The 21,392-nt window shown below is 30.3% G+C and overlaps 1 protein-coding gene across 2 annotated transcripts in view; it reads left to right on the forward strand.

Moving 5' to 3' along the window:
* Positions 1-19,695, forward strand: part of LOC129970868 (sodium-coupled monocarboxylate transporter 1-like) — a 30,403-nt gene extending 10,708 nt beyond the window's left edge. For both annotated transcript variants that reach the window (XM_056084494.1, XM_056084495.1), the window contains 10 exons: positions 656-775; positions 1,702-1,853; positions 5,583-5,723; positions 6,487-6,622; positions 7,444-7,651; positions 10,122-10,276; positions 13,047-13,282; positions 16,235-16,344; positions 18,029-18,126; positions 19,615-19,695. In XM_056084494.1, the coding sequence (XP_055940469.1) occupies positions 656-775; positions 1,702-1,853; positions 5,583-5,723; positions 6,487-6,622; positions 7,444-7,651; positions 10,122-10,276; positions 13,047-13,282; positions 16,235-16,344; positions 18,029-18,126; positions 19,615-19,674 (1,416 nt within the window). In that variant the 3' untranslated portion in view covers positions 19,675-19,695. The remainder of the gene's footprint in view (positions 1-655; positions 776-1,701; positions 1,854-5,582; positions 5,724-6,486; positions 6,623-7,443; positions 7,652-10,121; positions 10,277-13,046; positions 13,283-16,234; positions 16,345-18,028; positions 18,127-19,614) is intronic.
* The last annotated feature ends 1,697 nt before the right edge of the window (positions 19,696-21,392 follow it).

The following is a 21,392-nucleotide window of genomic DNA, read 5'->3' on the forward strand; positions in this document are numbered from 1 at the left end:
TGCTTTAAAAATTTATCTGTATTAAAATTATTCGTTTCTAACAACAATGGGATAAACATCTAATATGAAATAACTGCACCGACAACGAAAATGCTTTGAGCTTTATTGAGTTTTAAATTAGTTGGATATACTGTTGTGAAATTTACTTAAAATATTTAAAAAAAAATAATGAAAAATAGTTAAAATTAATGTTATTAAAATTTTAATTATCTAAGATTTCAAATGACATAAAATTTTATTTTGTGCTGTAATATTTGTGAAAGCAATAATTAAAAAATCTTTAATTCAAGTAATTAGAATGAAAATCATGAGAATTGCTACGATGCACATTCCCATTTCCAAAGTATGTCTGTATGAAATTCGGATCTCTGTCTTGTAGAGCGCAAACACACACACACACACACACACACACACACACACACACACACACACACACACACACACACACACACACTCGCTTACGGATTCATCTTTATTATTAATTTATTTTATTGATTAGTTCTACATTTACACACGTTTTTTAAGTACATACGCAATATGCAAAGGCAAAGCATGACTAAATTTGTTTATAATAAAAAAATATATATTTATCATAAATGTTAGCAAAAAATAGTCCAGGAAAATTTCAGTATAAATTTTTCATTTTTCTTTCCAGATGCTTTACATGTCTGTAGTTTTATACGCCCCAGCTCTCGCATTAAGTGCAGTCACGAATTTGTCTACCTGGACATCTGTTCTATCAGTTGGGATAGTTTGCACGTTTTATTGTACTTTGGTAAGAACATTCTCCTAATATTTTATATTATCTTTTAGTATTTCTTTAAACAACAGGAAATCAAATTTAATTGCTCTTATTTCTCATCAGTTTATTCTAAAATCGAAGACAAGAGTAAAACTATTTGGAATGGTCTCCCAAAACTTACTCAGATTCTATTAAAGAAAGAGTTTATCCTCCTCTGCCATATAAAATTATGGACCTTGAGTAAGGCCGAAAATGCTTCACATAGCATTTGAGAACAATAGTAAAGAAACTTAGATTTTTGGCATAAATCCAGCGTTTTATTTGAATCAATTGCGAGAATATCTATTTTGGAGGCTTTTTTCCCGACCAATTGACACCAAAATTTGACACAAAACAAGTGCTTATATACATGAGGGAATGCTTGTTGATACCAAATGTTTGACGGGTTCGCTAGTGTCTATATTTTAGATGTTAAACCTGTGTACCAAGTTTTATCTACATAGCGTTTTGTGTTTTGTAGCTATAGAGTTGGCTTAAACTAGGACAACTAGCCAGACTGGATTTTATGGATGATTTCGTTGAAAATTTGATAAAAATCCACACAAATGTAATACTGTTTGTCGTTTTATTGTAATTCCATGTGCCAAATTTCATTCTTACAGCTCAAAGTGTTTTTAAAATATGTTTCTTGGTTTCAAGGCGGTCTGAAACGCGGAAATTAATCAAACTATCGAATTAGAATACAGAACATTAGAATATAGAATATTTTGTACGATTACAATATTTTCTGTATACTTTGTATAAGAGAAAGTAAGGATACATCTTGTAGATTAATACAAAAGGAAGACTGAAGCGAACAGAAAAATTAAATTAAGTGAATGTGAAAAACTATTTTTGGCATGAAAACAAATGCTTGCGTAACAAATTATAATTGGCTATGTAAAATTGTATTATTTCAGGGAGGGATGAAGGCTGTGCTGTGGACTGACTTGTTCCAAGCGTTGCTCATGTTCATTGGAATTTTTGCAATTCTTATCAAAGGATTTTTGGACATTGGCTTCAGTGAAGTTTTCAGAATTGGTTACGAAGGTGGCAGAATTGCAATGCCAAGGTAAATATTCTATTGTAAATCAAATTTAATTCTCAAGTAATGAATAATTAAAGAAGAAATACAATTCAGAATTAAATTAAAAGGAAATTTGTTTTAAGATTTGTAAGAAGGGTATTTAAGAAGTTTGTTTATTAATGTATTTGTGTATCTGTAAGAAGTGCTGCCATTAATACTTCATCACACAGACTTTGGAATCTGGCATCAAAAGATGAATGAATGAAGACTTAGTGTGGTTGAGTTACGGTGGTGTAAGGAAAACAAGAAGAAATAAAGGGCATTTAATAATGGATCTTGCAATTCATTTCATTTGATCATAAATATATTCATAAAAATATTTTTATGTACTAAAAGAATATGATATCGTTCACTTCGCGATCAAGCATCATGCCTGAAAGCCTCATATTTTAAGCATATAATATTTGAAACTCTTTCCCCCTTCCCTAGTAGCACAGATGTGCTAAATCCAAAAAACTTAAGGAAGGGAAATATTTTCACAATTTTTCAACATAAAACTTCAGAAACATTTATACACTGATTTTCTTAATTCATAAAATTTTTCATGGCTACTAACAAAGACTGATACAATAACCTCCCAGTGACTAGCTCTTACCCGCCATATTAATAGCATAATTAAGTCACATTAACCAATTTTGATGAACTACATTTTATACAAAAACGTTTTATTTTACGTTACACAATTATCATTGAATATTTTAATTGGGGAGCTATGATTTTTAACCAATGCTTGTGGAGAAACTGATCCAAGTTTTGAGGCTCTAGAATCAGATAGCATTTTATTTCGCACCATCTCTAGAAAATAGTAATGAGCGATGTCAAGGAGAGGTGATCATTGATTACTTCTACAGAGATTGTAGCGGTATGTGATGCGCGAGGATAGAACATGGAACCTTGTGGTTGGCAGCCGAGTAACATAACCACAATTCAAAAGCAATTGCCCGTGTAGCGTAGCTGTTTACTGGCTTATACGCTTTCACCACAGACTCTCCCTCCAGTGAGTCGGAGGTGAGACGAATGATATGGCTGTTTAGTGACGATGTTATTAGCTGTCGAGTCTAATGCGCCTGTACCCATTTGAGCATTTGAGTAGCGTGTGTGTGAGTGATTGCTGGTGCTGTTGCGCCAAGTGAGTCTGACGGCTTTGTGTTGCTGCGTCACTTTTTTTTTTTTGTTGCTGCGTCAAGTGAGTCTGACGACTTTGGGTTGCTGTGGGTAGATGGCGCCACAACAGCTGTACGAAGGTTGAAAGTTCATCGTCCGAGGTCGCCAACGTGGGACCTTCACCACAAGACCATAAAGTTTCATATGAAATGAAAAGAAGTGGTGAAATAACCATTGTTGTTGGAGCTGATAAGCATTTCCACCTCATAAAGAAAGTACCTTAAAATAGTTTTTGAAATTTCTCTCGAAAGTCGGGGTGGGACAGGCAACAGGTGAGCATCGAATGACATATTTAGGAAACATGAGTTCTTATATGAAAAAAATATTGTCGAAATTGTACCAATAGTTGGCATTGGAGCTGGTTCTTTGGTTTTGTAAATTATTTTAAGCATATAGATAATTTAATAATGATTATAGAGATGAGTTACTTAACCAAAAGAAAGACAGAGATTGGGAAATCACTCTCGTTTATAAACTGGTAAAAATCTTCTAAGCCAATTAAAAACACTTGGCTACTTCTCTTTTTTTATACTCTTTTATTTAATTTAGCTTCTTTTATGTTAATAGTAATGGAATATTAAAATCGCTTATTCTTCAATTTCATAATGTGCTGAAGTTTGGAGACGTTGCACAATTGTGTATTTTCGAAAACAATACATGATTAGTAATTTTTTTAAGAATTTAATTTTTATTCACTGGATAAGATCAACAAATTTTTATTCCGTACATATAAATCTATTTGGAAGGTAATCTTGAAAAATATTGATTTCAATATTAAAAAATATTTATAGTATTAAATTTTAAAAAATAAGATTGGAATTTTTAAAGTAATTTTAAATTTTCTTCTATTTTAGTATACTAACAAATATGTGCTTTTAGGAAAGGTTCTTATGACTTTCAATCTGAGAGGTCTCTGAATTTAAAATTAATTGGACTAAAATAGCATTTTTATTTGCTTATTCTATCGTAATTATACTACTGTTATATTTTTGTTGCGATAACATGTAGCACATCCAAGCTAATTGACACGATTAAGTTAAACGTATTAATGCTTGCCATCTTCGATCACAATATTAATGCTATTAATGTAATCATATTGACCAATTTTAAAAAAACAGCTCTCATCATAACAAAAGAATGTTCTATTTTAAATTATGATTGAGTAATAATAATAGAACATTTTGTATGTTTAACTTTGCTTGCAAAGTATGGAAATTAAGTGATAATAAAAATTCACAAAATTGGTCCAGTTATTGAGATTGGGGTTCCTTTCTTTTATCTATAGAAGCATATTCACTAACAAGGGTTAATACAATAATTCTTCTCAGAGATTAGTTATTCTCCTACCGTATTATTAGAGTAAAATAAGAAATGGAAGGGTAGGCGGCAGATACTTGATGAAGTATCTAGGGGTCATGAAATTTCATATGGAATAAAAAGTGTCGAAATCAGTGATTATACTTTATTTAATGAATGCGACATCGAAATTTGGTTAAGGTTTTCATCATACAGAATGTCTGATTAGGTAGAGTTTTCGAGATTTTTTTCGAAACAGTCGGCGATTGTGAACAAACTCATTGGTGACATATCTAGAGTCATTAGCTTTCATATAAAATAAAATACCTCATGTACAAGCCAGTGAATTATATAATTTTCATGACGAAATCAGTAGAACGATTTCAGCTGCGGGATTGGTTCTTTAATTTTATCAATTCTTTTAAATATAAGGATTTTGGACAGATGGTCGCCTTGAATATTAGTTATTTTTTTATTTCAATTCTTTTTTTTTTAAATAACAGGATGAAGAATTGGTCAAATCTATATAATGAACTTGTCATAAATGAATTTTGGCTGGTTTGTGCTTTTTAAAAGAGCATTGAGTAATAATAGATTTAACGCTAATAATAGATAAAGAAAAAAAGTGAGATACGTGGAAAAAGGAATGCGAAAAATTAATTGTGATAGTTCTACAAAAAGCTTTGTTACCGTGGAAATTAAATTCTAGAATGTTTGCTTAGATCTTTAACAGGTGATAGCAATCTTTTCCATTAAAAGATTAGCATTTTAGTCCCGAAATCACCTTGACCTTATCTATTGAGTTAAAGCAATCAGATAAAATAATTAAAGTACAATATTTTTAAGAGAAAATTTCTTTTCTCATTAGTCGAAAAAGTTAAAAAATATCCGGAAAAACTTTCAATAAAGCTATCTCTCAACTAAACTTGACCGCAAAATGTCTGAATAAATAAACTATTTTTTTTAAAGAACTAGCATGTTTTAAGGTTTCATATTCAAATCCATTAAACAATTGAATATATTCTATGTCATAAAGGGCATGGAATTATAATAGGGACAAAATGAGTAAACAATGTATAATTTTAAACGTGAAACATTTCTAAAACACTTTTCAATACATTCATATACATAAATGCTAACAAATTATAATCATTAATTTAATATTTTAAACATTTCGTTGATTCAAGTAATATTTAGAAATTAATAAAAGAGCATATTCAAATTTATTAATGCTTCTATTCTTTCTGTTTCCAGCCTTGGTCTAAACTTAACTGAGAGATACACTGTTTGGAATATTCTATTTCAAAGCTGTTTTTTCACAATGATTAACTTTGGCTCAAACCAAATCCAAATTCAGAGACTGCTTACATTGAAAAATATTTCTCGCTCTCGAAAGTAAGATATATTTAGCTGAAGTTTATTAAGAATGGATATAATTATGTTTATATCATGGATAATTGAATAACTTTTTTTTTTATTTTTCTATAGGATATTAGAAAATTTAGATTATTCATTTGATGTATAAGAACAAGTTTGGAATTCTTTTAATTATTGTTATTATTTTACACAATAAACTATTTAAATTTAATAAGCAGCGATGCTGCAGATAATATTTGGGAATTTTTAATTCATGTAGATTTTTCCCACTCTCATTGTGATATCGTTTATTTCTGAATCTTTAAAGATAAACATATGCTTCCAACTGGAGATATGCTTTAAATGACATAAAAATATTTTATGATACTTGAACCTATAAAATTATTTTTGAAAAATTTCATTAAATCCTTATCAATTATAATTCTTGATACATATAATTTTCTTAATACATTGACATTTTATTTAAAAAAACATGTTTCCACGACTAAAATTAGTTCATTAAGCTCAGCAGTTTATTATTTTAGATAATATTAGGATAGCTATTTTTATGAAATATACCCGATTTTATTTGCAATTGCATACTTATATTTCTATAAATTGGTAGGAATTATTAATTCATTATATTTAGAAATAAATGAGACAACAAAATCAATCATAATATAAAAAGGAACTTTACAGTAAGGTTCTATTATGGATATTGCATTCATTTTTGTTGTTAGTTATTGTAAGGTGATGGAATTAATTTTTTTACATTAATCTAAATTTTTATGCCTATTTTCAGGACACTGTATTTAAGTATTCCTCTCCACATATTATTTTTCTTTCTCACCTGTGTCGTCGGTCTTGAAATTTACGCACATTTCTACACATGTGATCCTCTTACAGCCCCTAGCAAGCCCATAACTGCTGCAGATCAGGTATAACATTTTTTCAAAATTCTAATACTACAGTGAAATTGGAGGCCGCAGTGGCCTGGTGGTAAGGTCTCGGTTTGTCAGCCGAAGGGTTTCAGGTTCGATATCCGATTCCACCGAAGAACCGTCGTGTAAGGGAATGTGTCGCACGTTAAATCCGTCATGCCAAACGTCGTCCCGCTGGTATGGTGTGGCGTGGAGAGGAGGGTGCCAGCTCCGGTGTCGTCCTCGTCATCTGACCGCGGTTGAAAATAACGAGGTCCGTCCCAAAATAACCCTAGTGTTGCTTTATAACCGGACGTTAATATAACTAAACTAAGCTACACAGAGATTCTTTTTTATGTGATTCATTATTTTTTATAATTTTTTCACGATGTCAATCTTGTAGTTATATTAATTTTTATTTCATTTTTTAAAAGATATTGCTTCAAATTATACTATTTAAAATGATTCCAGTTTTGATGAAATAAGTGATTATTTTTTTATTAGAATAGTGCCCAAGGAAAATAATTATAACCTATAATCTCTTTGACCTAACTTATGAAATTAAGTGTTTATGCATTTGCCTGTCATATTTCGATATTTTTTCAACACTTAAACAGAAAATTTATTTCATTTGGATGAATTCGAAAATTAGATCCTGAAGAAATTTTTCCTACTTCGGATACTTTCTATAAGATTTTAATACTACTGCAAAAAATCAAATGACGCATACTCCCACAATCATGTCAGTATACGATAAACCGAAATCTCTTTCTTTTTTTTTTACCTCTCATTTCAATTTTTCATTATTTATTTTCTGTTTTTTTTGCATTTTTTGCCAGTTGATGCCTTATTACGTGATAACGGTTCTCAGATCGTATCCTGGATTACCTGGTATCTGCATTTGCGGAGTGTTCAGTGCTACCCTGAGCACGGTGTCGTCGGCCATAAACTCTCTTTCTGCGGTCACTATGCAAGATCTCGTCAGGCCTTTCCTCGCATCCAGGAGATACTCAGAAAATACAATCAATCTCACTGCCAAAGCAATAAGTTGGTGAAAGCTAGTTTTTTTTTTTTTTTTAAATTTAAACTAACTTTATTTTTGTTTCAAAGTCGATCCATTAATTCCTTAATTATAGCCGCCTTCGGTGACCCGCCTTCTTCTCCGGATTATTGACGTTTTAGGCTACTAAACAATTAATCTAGAATCATTTTTTTTTAAATGTCAGCTTATTTGGTAAGAATTAGTAGTATAAATTTAAGCCGTATTAATAGTACGACTTAAGTCTTAATATCGTGATTTGATCTGCAACAGATTATTGTGGTTACAAATTAATTATTATAAAATAAAAACCCAAATGGAAATTCTATTTTGAAATTAATGACTCAAAAAGCATTTTTTTAAAATCGTAATTTTAGCACGCGATTGAATATTTTGATGGATGGATTTGAATTTCATACTATTAACTTTCATACTATTAAAAGCATTGTAGCATCGTAAATTAAATTCGAAAAATTTCTTAAAACAAAAATAAATAAATAAAAATAAAAAAAATGTACTGAAATGAAATGAATGTAATTAAAGTGGTAATTGTTTTGTGTGTTTTAAGATAATCCAAAAACCTTTTATGTGAAAACAATAGTTTTTGAAGATATAGTCATCTATTTCCATAAAAAAGTCATGCCGATTATCCATCTAATGATGATTAAGTCTATTTTTACTTTCAATTAAACGTTCTGTTTCATGCCTATTTCTTGATTCCCTTTACATCTTCTGACTTAAAGATGTATTTAACACAGCGAGCATCATTTATAATATAATAAATTTGTTTAATTAGAAAAATTTTGAATTAAGTGAAACTATAAAACCGATAAATAAAGCAGTTTGAAACGTTCGTATATTGATATACTTGATTGTTGCCATTCCATTATAAGTAATAAAAGCGATTTCTATTCTAGGTACGTTAGCGTTACACATATTTGTAATTATATTTTTAAATCTAATTTAAACTTAATTAATTTCCTAACTTTCAGTTTAATTTATATCAACTTCATTCCAAAATATTCTCTTATTTCCTGATCCCATTCCTTTTTTTTTTTTTTTACTTATCTTAACTGAAGAATTGTATTGTAGAAATGCTTTCATCAATGGTTTCTACGTGAAGGGACAAAAAATTGCTGATCTAAACAAATTCTTTTAAAAAAATCCCTGTGTTTCCCTTGTCTAAACCGGCGCGTGTAGAGAAATCCCTATCGAGATCTCGTGGTATATAAGACGAGAGATAGTTAAATTTTCTCTCTTTTACTCTAAGCTGTTCTTGTATCGCACTGTGAATGGACGTGCCTTGTCCGCACCTCTTTTCGATAAAGCATGCCTCCCGGGATATATATATATATTTATATATATTTACATACAGAAAAGAGAGAGAGATTAAAATCTCCAGCAGTATGAAAACTCGAGAGTGCATAAATAAAGTTATATGAGTAATTTTATGAAAGTCTGGTGACTTGGACAATAACCTTAGCCCATAAATAGAATTTTATATTTTCAAACCTAATATTTACTGAATTGCATTCATTCATTCAATATTGATGCAGCAGCATCGCGGCAAACATGCGGAAAGAGCTTGGAATGCAAATGTGATTAAATATAAAACCCACAAATGAAATATTTTGTAATAGTTTTGTGGCTCTACTCAATTTCTCCTCTCTTCATTACATTTTGACGCTTCCTTCTTCTGGAAAGCATTTTAGATATTGTAATATAATGTGATTTTTGTAATCGAATTTTACCCATTACTTCTTCAATAGTGCCAAATCTTTTTATAAACGATAGAGAAGTTCAGTCTCCATGTACATCTATGGCACCACAACAACGCTTTTTGCACTAGAATGACAGTAATTGACACATATTTTTTAAGATAGGTTTCAGAATGTCTTTGTTGGGGTTTTTGACGATTGAGTAAAGGCTATTTTTATTTCATGTCTAAATTATGAGTTTTGAGTTCTTTTTATCAATAAGTTTTATTATACATGAAAAATCTCAATGTATACTTACAATTACATTTTTTTTGTTTCCTAGATAGGCTTTAAAAATAAAGACAGATTATTGAAGAATAAAGAATTTGAATACAAAACGAAATCTAATAACGTATGCTTATTTGGAGAATTTTAATATGCTTCAAATCAAGATGGTTTTCTGGTTAGCTTATATTTACTAAAGTAGAAATATCTGAGTTACATTGGTTTAGCTTTTATGTCATAACAGCCGTTAGGTTTGCTATGTTACACCAAATGGGAATTTCAAAGCATGAGCGAAGTCGCTAGAAATTTAATAAATCAATCCAAAGTATCTTTTTATAACACTAATATTTGACAACAGAATCATTCATGTGCGCTTCTTAAGATTTAAGAGGCGGTAATTGCAATCATATTCTTTTGATTGCTTATTAAATGTTTCCAATGATTCAGGTGGAAGAAAATTTAATATAAATTTAATGAATTATTTTCTTTCTTTTAGCACTTTGTTACGGGGGACTTTGCATTCTGCTAACAGTTATAGCAGCCTCTTTCGGAAACTTAGTGCAAGCGGGTAAAATGGTCTGGGGAATGTGCGGAGGTCCGATTCTCTCTGTTTTTCTTCTGGGCATGCTTACCACCAGGGCAAATGAAAAAGTAATTATTCTTTCTATTTATCTACCTAAGACTAATTTAATCTGATATATGATGTGATTTCAACATGTTTATGTATGAACTTAAAATAGACATTTCACTTTTAAGAGCAACTACCTTCTACGATTAATATAATATCTCTCTCATCAAAGGACCCATTTTAATTGATTATCGGAAACTCAAAAAAAGTTCTCTTTAGTTTATTTCATTCCAGAATGCTTCATTTGCCCCTTTATGATAAGTGAAAATAAACATTTTAAATTTATTTATGTATTATAAATGATATTTAACATTTTCCTTTTAATTTTGCATTATTAAACAAGTAATATTCATCTCAATATTTTGTATTTTAATATTATAGTGCACCTTTATGCAGTGTTTTCACGGTTTCTGTTTCGTATGCAAGAAAGAAAAAAAAATCTGTAAGTCTATAATCATTTGTAAAAAATTTATAAACTAAGAAAAAAATCAATAGAATATCTAAAAGTCGTTTGCGTTGAAATCACGTAAATAAAAAAAGCTTTATCGCCCCCCCCCTGAAAAAAATCAAACGTAAATGCATAAAATCGAAAAGATTATGAACAAAACTCATTTGAATATTTTGTTTTTCAGTATATAAGAACTTGAACGAGTTTGATTTTCTATAATATGAAAGTTGATTTTAAATAAACTTATTTTTCGTATCTTTTCCAAATCTGTAAGACGTATTTTACAGTATTTAATCATTTTCGAAACTGTATCAAAGCTTTTAGAAACCTTCTGCATTGCCTTAGAGAAAGCACATTAAAGAGAAAATAAAAGTCAAATTTCACGTAATATTTTAAAATTGTAGAAAAAATTTGAAAAATTGAAATAGAAACTTCTGCTATAAATAGCTTATTTTTGCTTTTGTTAATAATTCTCCTCCGGTATAGCATAATAGCAAATGTAGATGAATTATAAAGTGGAAACTATACTGCCGTGTCTCATTATTATGGTCATATTTCTACTAGCCAGCATAGTCTCATCTTTCAGCCAAAACAGCAATTAAGTGGCCTAGCATAGATTTATTGTGTGCTTGGAATATGACGACAGGCATATGTGACCATAAGAAAAGCAGAGAAAACATGTATTTCGTGAGATGGATGGTCTTTTTTGTCTACTGTATCAATCCAGATGATCACACAGGGAGTAAGAATCTAGAGAAGTAAATGGAACTCTTCCTCTTGTTCCTTGAATCATTTGTGGATAATTTTGGACACCAGGAATGCAGAATTATCCTGTTGAAATATGCCATCATTCGCAGGATATATAGTTGTATGTACCTGATATAACATATAAGGATGTACCTGATTGACAACGTTAGATAAGTGCGGACAACTCTTGAGGGTATCTTCCACAGAAATTAATGAACCTAAAGCAGGGCAAGGAAATATGCCCCAGATCATCACATTGCTTCTTCCACCTTAACGTCCAACAATGGCTTCCTTGACATCCTGTCGACGTCCAACAAAGATTTCTAAAAAATTGCTTTCAGATGTTTCTGAGCGAATATATCAGCGTCCATGGATCCGATGCAGTAACAAAAGAAACTCATTTGAAAAAGCAACGTTTTTACACTGTTCCAGGGTTTAATGTTTGTATTGTAATGCAAACGCAGGATATTTATTGCAACGTAGGTTTGTCAATATGGATGCTAAATTTAATTTAAGTCCAATACGCAATAAAGTGCTTGAATAGTTGTTCTGTATAATTTTCTGGTACATTGCTAATTCTTTTTGATTATCAATGTATCTATGGTACTCGTCGATCACTGCAGGAACATTTCACGAAGTTTGAGGTTTCAGAAATGCTGCAGCCACGTTCTCGGTACCCGATGATCATAACATATTCAATGTCCGTTAAATCGTGAGATTTACACACTACAGCAAATATTGTTATGCGCACTATCTGAAACCATCTAAATTCATTCCAACAAGCAGGTTTAGGAGTCTTATCTATGATTGACCACTACTTTATAGGCATCAACTTGCGTGGTGGTCATAACATTGACTCGACTTAGTATGACAGCTTCTGTTGATTAAAGCTGCCTTGAAGCATTAATGTGGAATTCTAACTAAGTCATTAGAAAGGAAGCTTCTATTCCAAAAACATTTCAGAGCAACTGAACCACATTTGCGATCATCCAGGGTAAAAATTAAGAAACCACCAAGAATCCAGAATAAATACAAGTGAGAATTTCAATACCAAAAAGCAAATTCATTTAATAAATTTGAGCAAACCTAGCTAAGAATACATCTTTATAGACTGACTACTCCGACCCGTCCGAAGACACACGGAAAAATCTGAATGACCGGACCGCCGCAACAGCAACACTGACGGGAATTGTGGCTGACATCATCACATCATCAATTGTAGCTGGCATCACTGGCCACGGTACAACGCTTCCCTAAGGAAGTACGTCCCGTCATCGATGGGAAGTAACCAACACTCACCTTTTCGTAAATCCAAAAGGGTGGCGAGAACCAACCACCATGCCGGAAGCTTCCCAATCTCAATTACGAGGTGTGCCCCCCCCCCGCATGGGACTAGCTAAGAATACAATGATGTGAACACATAATTTCCTAACTCAAATTCAAATTACGATAAACGTGTAAGATAATAACTTTCCATTAATAAGAGCAAACATTTTTTTTCTTTCATTTTTGTATCCTTTCCTTGTTCAAATAAATATTAAGTACTTAAAAATTAAAATTAGTGGATCAGTAGTGTAACTGATAATTTTTGATTTCAGGGTGTATTAACTGGGCTTTTGTGCAGCCTGTGCATGACAGGATGGATTGGTTTCGGGACATCGGCCCATGGACCTCGTCCAAAGTATTTAACACTCTCTGCAGAAGGCTGTCAGACAAATTCTACTTTCTCTGGTGGCGCAACATCCTCTATTCTGAACTCCACTGTGTTGTCATCATTTTCAGAAACTTCGACATTCAGTACAACTTCTGTTTCTGAAATCAGCGGTGAAACTCCGTAATTGCATTAACTTTTTATATTGAAAAACTAATCAATGGATTTGAGGTTAATTTTGCATAAATTTTTATTTCACTCGAGGGGTTTTATTTTATTGAGGCTACATAGTACACTAAAATGATAAAAATATGGATTTTTTTATATTTTGGATATGGATATGGAAAAAATTTTTATATTTTGATAGCTCATGTTATAGCTCATAAACAAATTATATATTCCTTTCTTATTCCGTTCTTTTAGTTCAAAAAATGTCACTTGTTTGTTATAAAAAATATTATAACTCAGAACCAACATTTGTCAATGTTTCGGGGAACAAAAGAATTCCACCAAGAAGAAAGTTTAGTTGTTTGGATAAAACTGAATTATCAAGCTAATTTTTTTTTATATCTGACTGCGAATTGCATCTCTTTCCATCAAGTCTCCTGGAGCGAAACAAAAAAAAATCTAAAGGAGCAACATCTGGTGAATAATGATGAGAGGGCAACAAATCAAAGGGAATTGATCATAATTTTTTCCCCCACTGATTTCGTATTGTTGTTGAGAAAATTCTGGTCGTGTCTTTCGCTATTTTCTGGAGTCTTCTCTATTTCTCTTTCAAAGCTTCGTTCAAATTGATGAAATATTGTTTGCATCGTCTACCATTGATTGTTTGACCGCGTAGCAACAGTTTATATCAAGTACATTACCCCCTATCTATGTATGGAAATTACATTTTTGAAATCAATGAAATCATTCTTTACAAACTGACCTTGACTGATCAATATGTTCATCACAATTAACAATATCTTTCTACAGAAATGTTTTCCTCATCAGTATCTTTCTACAGAAATTTTTTCTTTAATAAAATATTGTAATGTTACTTCCGACAAATACTGACTGTTTGGAATGAAACTCAACAATTTTTGAAGCTAAAATGTATGTATTTTAAATATTAATCAGAGCTAACTTTGAAAGATTTTTGGCAAATTTTCCGAGACAACTTTCCTTTTTGCAGATAAGCATTATTATTAATGTTTACATTACAAGAACTACTATTGCCATTTATTAAGACAAACCTTAGGTTTTATATAGTTTGTTTTTACTTAAATTTACAATTGAATATTTTATTTTTTCTGATCCTTTCTAATGTTTAGAAATCACCACGTTTTCGATTTTAAAAAACACATAATAGTTTGAAGAGATAGTAGAACTAGTGAAAACAATAATGTGAAAATCAGCTTTCTGCAGATACTTGAGTGAGAATTTAGAATCCAAGTAATGTGGATACAGCTTTTGCGGGTAAAATTGAAATTATCCTTGCTGCATCAAACTATATTATTGTGGGTATTGAAAATCAAATCAATGAAGTGCAAAGATTTTCAGTAAAAAATCGAACTAATTAAATTGTGCCAGTTTAATAATGAGACTAAATTAGAAAATTTTATGTAAAAATGCTTTAATTTAAATTTTCATTCACGTTACTATTATCATTATTTTATAGAAATTTATTGTGTTTTAAATTTTTAAAAATATTGAGTTTAGATTAAGCCGAGTAATTTTGTTATCCTGTACAATGTTATTGATAATCTCCAAAATACAATAATTTGAAAAGAAAAATATTCCATCAATGACATAATATTTAAATAGTATTTTTGTGCGTTCATTAATTTGTAAAATGTGTGTTAAATATAATAATTCTACAATCATTTCTGCTTTTTACTTTAAGCCATTAAAAATTTTTAATGGATTCTTTTTTTTTTTTTTTTTGCTTTATATAAATAACTTGTGTTTTCCTTGATACGAATGTTTTTTATTCTATAAAGCAATTTTTTATTGAAAACAGAAGCTTAAACATTTTGAACATACTTTCAAGTACATATAATATAAGAATTATTGTTTATTTAGGTCTGTCAGAGTCCTGGTTAATTTTCTAAAGATTTTAAAGTTGATAGTTATATTGTTTTTTCTGGACATGACTACAAAAATAATAAAATTTAATTAAGATCCAGGTCTTTAGCTATGTACTAACTTTTGTTTCCAATAACCAACGAGTTTAAGTCATTTGAAATAATTAAAAAATATTAAAAACTAAACACTTTACCAAAAATTAAATAAAACTCGTTTCTTTTTTTTTCAGTCTTCAAAGAATACGGCTTGTGTAACTGCATTTTTTTTTACCGGAATCAATTCAATTCAATCTGAGAAAAATGCATTTATTATTTTTAATATTACTGTCTACTTTTTTTTTTTGTAAAAAGGGTACATTGTGACCTTCACAGTGTGAAAATATGGTACTGAAAAGAAATTATTAATTTTTTTTTGTCAGGCGACATATAAGTGTCTGCTGTATTGAAATGCAGGTATTCAAAACAATTGTACCAAATGCAAATGGTTATGCCTTTCTTGTAAGTAATAAAAGCGTGCAAAATCTTGAACAGAATACAGAAGAAATGATATAGTTTCGTTGGCTTTCGTAATAATTGCATTGTGTGACTTCTCCTGGTCGTATGGATGCATTTTATATTTTGTAGTGTAATGGAGAAAATTCAATGCACTTTTTCGACATTTTCCTATTAAATGATTAGATTCATATTGTTATGCCACCAGATTGTTAATGCTGTTTTAGTTTGTTAATAATGTTTTTATATGGTCAACAATAAATCAAGTGGCTCATATCTTCAAATCTATTACAAATTTGTGAGAGCTTTGGTGAAATATCTTTTTTCAAGCCATTGATTTTTTTAGTATAAGCGCTTCTCATAGAAAAAAAAATCGGAAAAAAATCTTTTTTAGTAATATTTTTACACAGGGATTCGTTATTAGTTTTGTTGTAACAATTTTAAAAATGATTCAAGTATTTTTTTATAGGAAATGTGTTTCAAAACAAAGTGCTTTAAACAGAAGGAATAAAATCTTAATGTGATTTTTAGACGAATTTCATAATAAAAAGAGAATCTCATTTCTTTTGTACAGGTACATTTTCCCTCTATATAGGATATCTTACTTGTGGTACGCACCTCTTGGTACGTTAATTGGAGTCGTAGTCGGTTACATTTCTAGTATTATAATCAGTCATATCACAGGTAAGTTTGATCGGTGCATATTATTACTAAATGGAAAATTCTTTATTTTATTATTATACTAACATTGTTTATTAATTTTTTATTTAAATAATTGCAGTTTTGAATTTATCGTTTGCTTTTCAAATACAATTAGTAATAAGATATCAGGAAGATCAAAGAAATGATTTCATGGAAACACTTTATTTCGAAGCTGCATAATAACTATTTATGAAAACCGCTTCTGATTTTGAACAGGTGTTCTGATATCTTACTTCCTCCAATTTAAATATCAATCAAAGGAAGATTTAATCCATCATTAGTTTCTGCATTTTTATCTTCCGTGGATGTGTGAATCGGATTAGATCACTGATATAAAGATATTATGCATAATTAAAGAATTTCCGTTTGTGCCATACATAAATTCTACAAAAAAATTCCGGTATAGCACTAATGGAAAACCTTGAGAAGTATTTTCAAGATATTAATATTATATATTATTTTACACAAGGAAATAAATTTAAGTAAGAATATGATTGAAATTTGAAAATTAGGGATATAAAAAGAAAAATATATATACAGGGTGGTTATAATTTAACTTCCCCTATAAATAGAATCATACACCGCAAAAGGGTGAAAGGATTACAACGAAATTTGGTATATAGGCTATACACGAGATGCGCTCACGGAATTTCAAAAAAAAAAAAAATTAGTTACAAAATGTCCACTGGAGGGCGCCTTTTCCGGAAAAAGATTAATTTTAACACAATAAACGACCAAAACGGAATACAGAAACAATATTAACAATCCAGAACAAGAATTATGAATAATAAAAGTTAAAAAGGGGAAAAGCTGTTAGTTATAGGAAAAAATGTCGAGATTTACATGTTTGCGAAAAGGAAGCTTTATGCAAAACAGGTTAGGGTAAGAAACATTTGCCTTCGTTGTCATGTTTTATGTCGATGTTTCCTGCTGTAATGATGAGGGTATCTTGCTATGACAGTATGCATCGTTGAATGACTTAAAGAACTCCATAACGCTTCATGTCCGAAGCTTCGCGAACTGATCAGTTACGATCTGCCGCTGAACTGTCCATCGACTTGAAATTTTGCAAGTGAATAAGGGTGGTCACATGGAGCATAATAACTGCTCCTCTTGTTCAATTTCATCCTAATCTGTTGTTTCTGCAAACTGAACTCTCCCCCCCCCCCTTTCAAACAGCGTACTTTTAATTTTTCCTTACCTTTACTTAATGTAGTTCGATGACAAGGTGATCAGAAACTAGTCAATAAATTTTAATATTGATTCTGTATTCCGTTTCGGTCGTTTAGTGAGTTAAAATTGTTTTTCCGGAAAAGGTGTCCTCTGGTGTATATTTTAGAACTACATTTTTTTTTTCGGAATTCCGTGAGCGCATCTCATGTATAATCTATATACCAACTTTCATAGTAATCAGTTCATCCATTTGCGTTGTATGATGCTGTTTATAGGGGAAGTTTAATTATAACCACCCTGTATATTCAATACGATGTCGCAGACTTAATAGTGAAATCGTTACGTTTATTGTTGTTGACTGATTATATTATTACATTTTATTGTTATGCAACATTATGTATTGTATAAAGAATTACATCATCACGCAGAAAGCTATTTATCAGCATAGTATAAATATACTTTATTTTATTTAAATCTTGTATTTCTTGTTTAGGTGAATATCCTGATGTTGCAGACGAATTCTTAAGTCCTATACTAAACCTATTTTCCAAAAAGAAGAAGAGTTTTAAAGATAAACAATTGGAAATTCCAGTAATGTTTATATTACTACCTTTCTTTAAAACTTTATCATGTATTAAAAAAAAATAGCAATACATTTGTATGATACAAAATACAAGAATATATAAAATCATGAACAGTAAAAATATCTATACAAAAATTATAAAAGAATAGATAAGTATGCAAATTTTCTTTCCACGGATGAATTTTGCCGGCGAGAAAAAAGCAGTATAATAATAATAATAATAATATATATATATATATATATATATATATATATATATATATATATATATATATATATATATATATATATATATATATATATATATATATATATATATATATATATATATATATATATATATATATGAATTTGTGTTTATTATTCTGATATTTAGTATTAGAAATAGTATTATTTATATCAAACTAACAAAAAGTATGTGATATACACAATTGGAGAGGCTTAAGAAATACTTTTTTCAATATGCAATTCATATCATGCTGAAATGATATGAATTTCATTCCTTATGAAAGCTTTGAGGCCCCTTATTGTATGAAATTTTCATTTCAAAAGGATAGGTCAGAGTGTAACGTGAATTGAAAAAAAAACCTCTAATAAATGAATTTAATTGGAAAAAAAAGGCATCAAATATAAGATATGAACCATTACAAATGGCGAGTTTGATGAATAGGGAAATGTATCAAGACCATATAGGGGCAATTATGTGTTTGGATCTTATTAAAAAAATCATAGATGTCACTATCCAAAAAAAAAAAAAAAAAACACCTAGCTTTTTTAACGGAAATTTGGGGGAAAAAAAAACCTGCCGAAACCACAAATTTACACGATGCGTGCCGAAATGTGTTCATTATCCATTAAACTAATTTTCTAAATAAAATTTATATATATATATATATGTATGTATGTAGAGACATGTTAACTCTGGCTCGAAAAACAGGCCTCTACTAATCGGATTATATATCAAATCAAATGTCTTTCACGGGCCCTAGAGGAAAGCCCGGTTGAGATTAATGCGTAGAGATGGCTCATATTAAGAGAATCACACACTAATTTAACATAAACGAATTTAATGAACTGGACGAACGGCTGGGCCGCTTTACATCGAGGGACGCTAGCACAGTACCGAACACAGTTCTTAGAGCGGGAATCAGATAGCTTCTTATTGGCTGTTGAGAGACGACGCGGCGGCGTTAGGATGACACTCCGTATCGCGAACGCCGCTAGGGGGACGCTCCGTACACTACATATATATATATATACATGCATAAAGAAATAAAAATAATACTCGTTTTTTAACATCAATTACAAATTTTGCAGAAAAGCAAATTTATTTCAGATATTGATAGTTTAGCGAATTTTCTGAATGGAAAATTTAGCCTATTTTCTTGCATCAAATTATCAATAGCAGATTATTTGAAATCCAAATAGAATTGGTAAATATCTAATTTTATGACAATATTGGCTAAAATCAATAACAATCTGTTCTTTTTTTTTAGGAAGAGGAAGAAGCAGAATTCTTGACAAATGGTTCAACAATCAAAAACTCGACAGTTTAATGTCGAAGCGAATGAATGGCCTCTTATCATCTGCTCATGAAGAATGAATGAATATTATTTTCATATTCCATCCTCATGTACATTTTTAAACTATTTTTTAGAAATAAATGCAGTTTGAATATGGATGAAAGTCTCAGCTCTTTATTATAGCAAATCCGAGTGCTAAATGCATATGCCTCATGTCAAAATTGAAACTGTGTGTTAGTTTCAAGAATTTCTTCTAGAAACTAAAAGATATGACATTTGAGGATCCTTTGAATGTACACTTAAGATTACAGTTTTATGTTGATTTTTAAGAATTTATCCGTATTGTATGGTTTGAAATATCACTGATTGTAAAATGTGATAAAAAATATGCTCGATATTTGCAATGCTTGAAAAAATGCATTGAAAAATTCTTTTGTTGAATTAACCGCTTTTTTTTATTTAAAATAAATTCAAAACTCAGATAACAATATTTTGATGAAAAATATGTCATTAAGATTACATAAATTTTATTTAGATATTTTTTAACATCATACACATTTTAAATCGTTTTATTTATGAATTTTTTTATACATATATATTACTATATTAAGTCAATCATATATCAACTTTTAACTGAGAAGGTGAAAATTTAGAACTTAACTGAGGAGGCGCGGTGTACTAGAAAGCCTTTTCTTTGCACTCAAATTATATTTTCTAATAAAAGAATTAGCTTGAAAATCAGTCATTATATTCTGCAGATATTTTCTTGATTTATAAATTTGTTTCAGAGATTTATACAAATATATTATCATTGAAAAAAGTAATTGCGTTTCAATATATATTTTTTTCTCAAATTACATAATTGAACAAATTTTATTCTTGAAAAAACATATTACTTTTTCCTTTTTTAAATCATATTTATTTTTCCAGTATACAAAGGTATAAAGCAAACAATATAATGGAAAATCCAGTGATTATATGAAAAATAAAAATATTGACAATGGGTAAAATTGTTTTTTTTATCGGCTCCATTTCCATGCAGAAACGTGTGAACATTCGTAGCACGATTTTTGAGGGCATTTTAATCATACAGTTAAGTACTAATATGAAAATCATCTTTGAAATTCTGTAGACATTTCTCTTAGTATATTAACATATTTCAGAAAATTTTCAAAATGCATTATCATTAGAAAAATTAATTATATTTGAACATATATATCAGAATCAGTCAAATGTGAACTTTCATCGAAAAAACTTTTCTGTAGAATTATCCTCATCACTAAAATAACTTTCTGCTTCATTTAAAAGTCTCTGGAGCTCTGCTTCATAATGAGAACCAGTAGGTCGGATGATATATCAAGGATCGGGTTTTCGAGCCATCTGCTAAACCTAGTATAATTCTGGAACACTAAAGGGGAGGTGAGGTCTCACACGCGTCACGCAAAGAAAGAGCTGAAATATTTTAAAACGCATCAGCCGAAATCGGTTGAAAAAGTGCACGTGTATTGAAGATCACGAAACAAGAAACTACAAGGTCAATCCATTCGATTGAACAACTTCCACACCACACGGAGGACGTTTGGTCCCGACGGATTTAGCGGGCACCAGACCCGCTGACACGACGTTTCTTCAGTGGAATCGGATCTCGAGCCTGAAACTCTGCAGTTCCGAAACCGATACCGTACCACCAGACCACCACAGGAAAATAGCATGACAAAAGTAGTAGAAAGGCAATTATAACTGAAATCCTC

Source organism: Argiope bruennichi, chromosome 1 (assembly GCF_947563725.1).
Source record: "Argiope bruennichi chromosome 1, qqArgBrue1.1, whole genome shotgun sequence".
Classification (NCBI taxonomy): Eukaryota; Metazoa; Arthropoda; class Arachnida; order Araneae; family Araneidae; genus Argiope; species Argiope bruennichi.